Genomic DNA, 3811 nt, shown 5'->3' on the forward strand with positions numbered 1-3811 from the left:
AAAAAAATGTATGAAATTTTTTTAAAAAAATTTTGGATATTGCACTGTGTAGAGTAATTGAACAGAAAAGGATAAATTACTTATTTTTAATTATTTTTCTTTGCACGTTTACGCAATAAATTTACAAACTTTTCTGGAAGATTGTGACGCAGTATTAGTCAGGTATATGACGTCACTGATACATCAATGGAAACGTGGATTCATAATACAGCCCATTTTTATCCAAATATTACGTTTGCAGGTGTAAATGAGCTCTATTTTGAAAATAAAGTAATTATATTTTGTTTAATAATTTTCTTTACTGTATCGAGTCTATTTTTTTTTACTAGGATTCCGATTGTAAGGCGTTTAGCAGATTTACCGATGCCACGGGAGATAACTCTTGCACTGCAAAATTTCATAAAAACGTCTGTATATTTTGCCAAAAAACTAATTCACAAGTGTTTTTCCCACCGATTTTATTTTTGAAAAAGAAAGATGACATATTTCTTGATTTAGTTCAGAGTGAATTATAGTCCTGTTAAAAATGTATTGGAAGTTACAGTTGTTTGTTTCTGACCTAAATTCAATGGTTTATATAGGGGAACTCAATTACACGAAAGAAACGGATATTTTACTAAATAAGTAATTTTCAAACAAATCTTCGATTACATTATTCCATTTGGACTACATTGATATTGTTTTCAATAAAATATCACATATTCGTCACATTCGATGTGCCGCCTATCAATACAATACTGCCTGGTTTTTCGGTGGACTGCCTCTTAATATATATTTACATTATAGCAAAAACAATAACGCTTCCATTCAATAATAAAAAGCTTCGTATTACATACACTGTCCTCTAAACAACATAGATCTTCCTCAATTATACTTCTACGCTTTACAAGTAGTTTTAAATAAAAACGTCAACTTAACGTCAATCGCCCAGTTTGCAGTGACTTGACCTTATTTTTTTTATATTGACGTCATATCTTTAAAGTTCTAAAAAAAATTGACTGCATAGTATTAAGTGTTCTAACCCGCCTACCTGCACGGACAAGGATGATGTCATTATATCTATTATGATAAGATAAGTACTGTAAAGAAAATAGAAAAAATGCACGGATAATCGCTCAATAGAAAAGTGATTCTATTCTTAACAATGTTGCTTCCTCAATCCTATTAGAAGGTGTCTGCTGTAAGGAATATTGATAAGACTCGAAGGATCCCACAACGTCACCACATAATTGTTGACAAATACCTAGAATCTGCCAGGAAATATCTTTGAGGTAATCAGGTATATTCCTACCGCCTTCATACACCAGGAGGTTTTGTAAATACTTTAAGGATTGTTGTGACCTGACTGTGTCACCCAATCTGTGGTAATTCAGTATAAACATCATGTGTAAGACTACTACAGGGGGGATAAATAATTCCAACCTACCATGCTTCCAGCCGATCTTCTGCTCCAAAACTAGTTCATCAATGCAAGGATAAAAACAATGTATTGGGATATTATCAATGACAGTTTTTCTCATTTTTTTACTAAGAGACAATCTAAAGATGTGATGGGGGTACAAAATTACGCTACAACCACTAGCAATATGCAGAACATTTGGTATTAAACTATTCATCTTATGCACGAAGCGCAGTGAAAGTTCATACCTACGTGTTTTGTAGAAGTACATAGCAAGATAAAAAATATTTGAAACATCACCAAATTTACATGAGAATTTCAACAGTATGTGTACTTTCTTTGATTTGTAAAAAAACTTGTTTCGATTTTGTTTTGAATCAAAACTATTTTGTATGAACTTGGCAGTGTTCCGTAACACTTCAACTGTCATAAATTGAATTGCAGTTGCCTGATACGGTGTCAATGTTCCTCTTAGAATTCGCTCCATCTCTTGCATGCAAACTGCGAAATCTTTAAATAAAACAATACTTATTGATCTACCTCTTAATTCTCTGAAAAAAATCATATCTAACATAATACTAGATACGACACTGTTCTGGTATAAACCGGGTCTTACTTTTCTGCTAATAATAGTGTTCTCATCTGTACAGACACACAATGCTCTGTTTAGAATCGCGTAACTTAGAAAAGGTCCGATTGTTTTACTCAGAAGTAAACATGATATCCCCTTACTATACAAATCATACAACTGACTGAACAATGACGCTTGTGCAGAATCAGTGACTTTCAATCTAAACATGTTGTTTTGTGGAATAAAAAAGTTTGGACAATACCCAATACGCACCCAGTGTATAAGTAATTTAAAACATCTCCAGAAACAAAGTAAAAAATTGTTTGTTTCACAAGGGATGTAATTATTAGTTTGAATGTCCCAAAATACAATTGTTTTCATAAAGTATGAACAGAGAACTGGGTTATCAATCACTTCTTTCAAAAATATTTTTAAAAGACCATAGCACAAAAACTGACAGTGGTTCAGTGAATGTACTAGCTTTTGTTCTGCCAGAGAGAATGAAATTCTCCATTCTTCTCCTTTCTCAGGTGTGCTGCCAATAGGAACTACGTGGAATCCTGTGTTAAGTATATCAGATAGAACAGCCTCGCAGGGCCAACCTTGTTCACGACATCTTTGTATCCATGGAAGAGCCGATGTCGGCCAGTGATATGAGTGGAAACAGAATAAATAGTCATTTTCCGTGTTGTCCCTAATAAATGAACAGCAAGGTCCATGAGAGGTTGAGGTACGAAAATCACCTGGAAATAACCGGTGAAGCCGTAAATGGTTGTTGCGATATAATGTACTAAAAATATAAAATTCATTCTCAATCACTACACAGGAGGCTTTAACTATTGGATCATTTGACGGACTTATCAGTTTTAGTCGTGTAAATCCTGGTGGTAAATCATCACACTCCATCAGAATCAATACGTGCCGTGGAACATGATAGTAACGGATCTGAGAAAGATCACATATCACCTTGACGTTTTCCTCCCAGGACATGTAATCTTCATCTGAAGTACTCAGTCTGAATCCTTCACGATTACTACCACTCTTCAATGTTGTAAATCCTCTACTTTTCATTATGGCTTTCCGCACAGCTTCTTCGGCATTGTCTACTTCTCTTCTTATCCTGACTTCTGTTGGAGTCCCTATTTTATGGCATAGTCCCACATAAGCCGTCTCTGATAGTCGAAGGATGTGATGCATATCGACGATTTGTAAAATCACTGAGAAGCATACATCTAAAAAATTCATTATATACGGTAATTAATACATGATTTGCATGCCCCTATAAACGAAGTTAAGGGGCATATTTTTTTTTTGCCCTGTCAATCAGTCTGTTTGTCTGCAAAAACTTCAACCTTGCCCATGGATAACTTTTGTGTGGAAGGGGCTATTGCTTTCAAATTTTACTGATGAAGTATTCCTTGTGATAAGACCTTTTTCGTGTACCAATAGCCATAGCCTTTGAACGGCTAGGACTAAGGCTTTCATACATGAACTTCACATTTTTAATTCTAATATTCGTAACAAGACTTTTCTTTTGAAACTTTTAACTTTGACCCTGGAGTTTGAACTTAAAAAATAAAGACTTTAACTTTGGCCATTTCTTTGGAAAAGGTACTGTTAAGGTTTTCATATTTCACAATTTATTTCTTGTGCCTTACTTTGGTTTCCAACATTTTTGATTTGCATTTAAGAAAAATTAACAAAATCCTCATAAAAACCGACAATCCCTTGAAAGAAGTTATATATAAGAACACATAAGACCATCATAAAAAAAATTATGGTGCCCTCTTCTGACCGACTGACTAAAAAAATGGCCCCTACAACACTTTTTTTAAATTTTT

The 3811-nt window shown here is 34.0% G+C and overlaps 1 protein-coding gene across 1 annotated transcript; it reads right to left on the reverse strand.

Moving 5' to 3' along the window:
- Positions 1-1324: 1324 nt before the first annotated feature.
- LOC134257375 (uncharacterized) lies at positions 1325-3167 on the reverse strand. Its single transcript, XM_062740001.1, has 2 exons — positions 2429-3167; positions 1325-1359 (listed from the first exon to the last, which is right to left on the reverse strand). The coding sequence occupies exons 1-2, from the start codon at positions 3165-3167 to the stop codon at positions 1325-1327; spliced, it is 774 nt and encodes a 257-aa protein (XP_062595985.1).
- Positions 3168-3811: the final 644 nt, after the last annotated feature.

The sequence above is a fragment of the Saccostrea cucullata genome, unplaced genomic scaffold, assembly GCF_032062105.1.
Source record: "Saccostrea cucullata isolate Sc308-1 unplaced genomic scaffold, CSIRO_AGI_Scuc_v1 ctg874, whole genome shotgun sequence".
Classification (NCBI taxonomy): domain Eukaryota; kingdom Metazoa; phylum Mollusca; class Bivalvia; order Ostreida; family Ostreidae; genus Saccostrea; species Saccostrea cuccullata.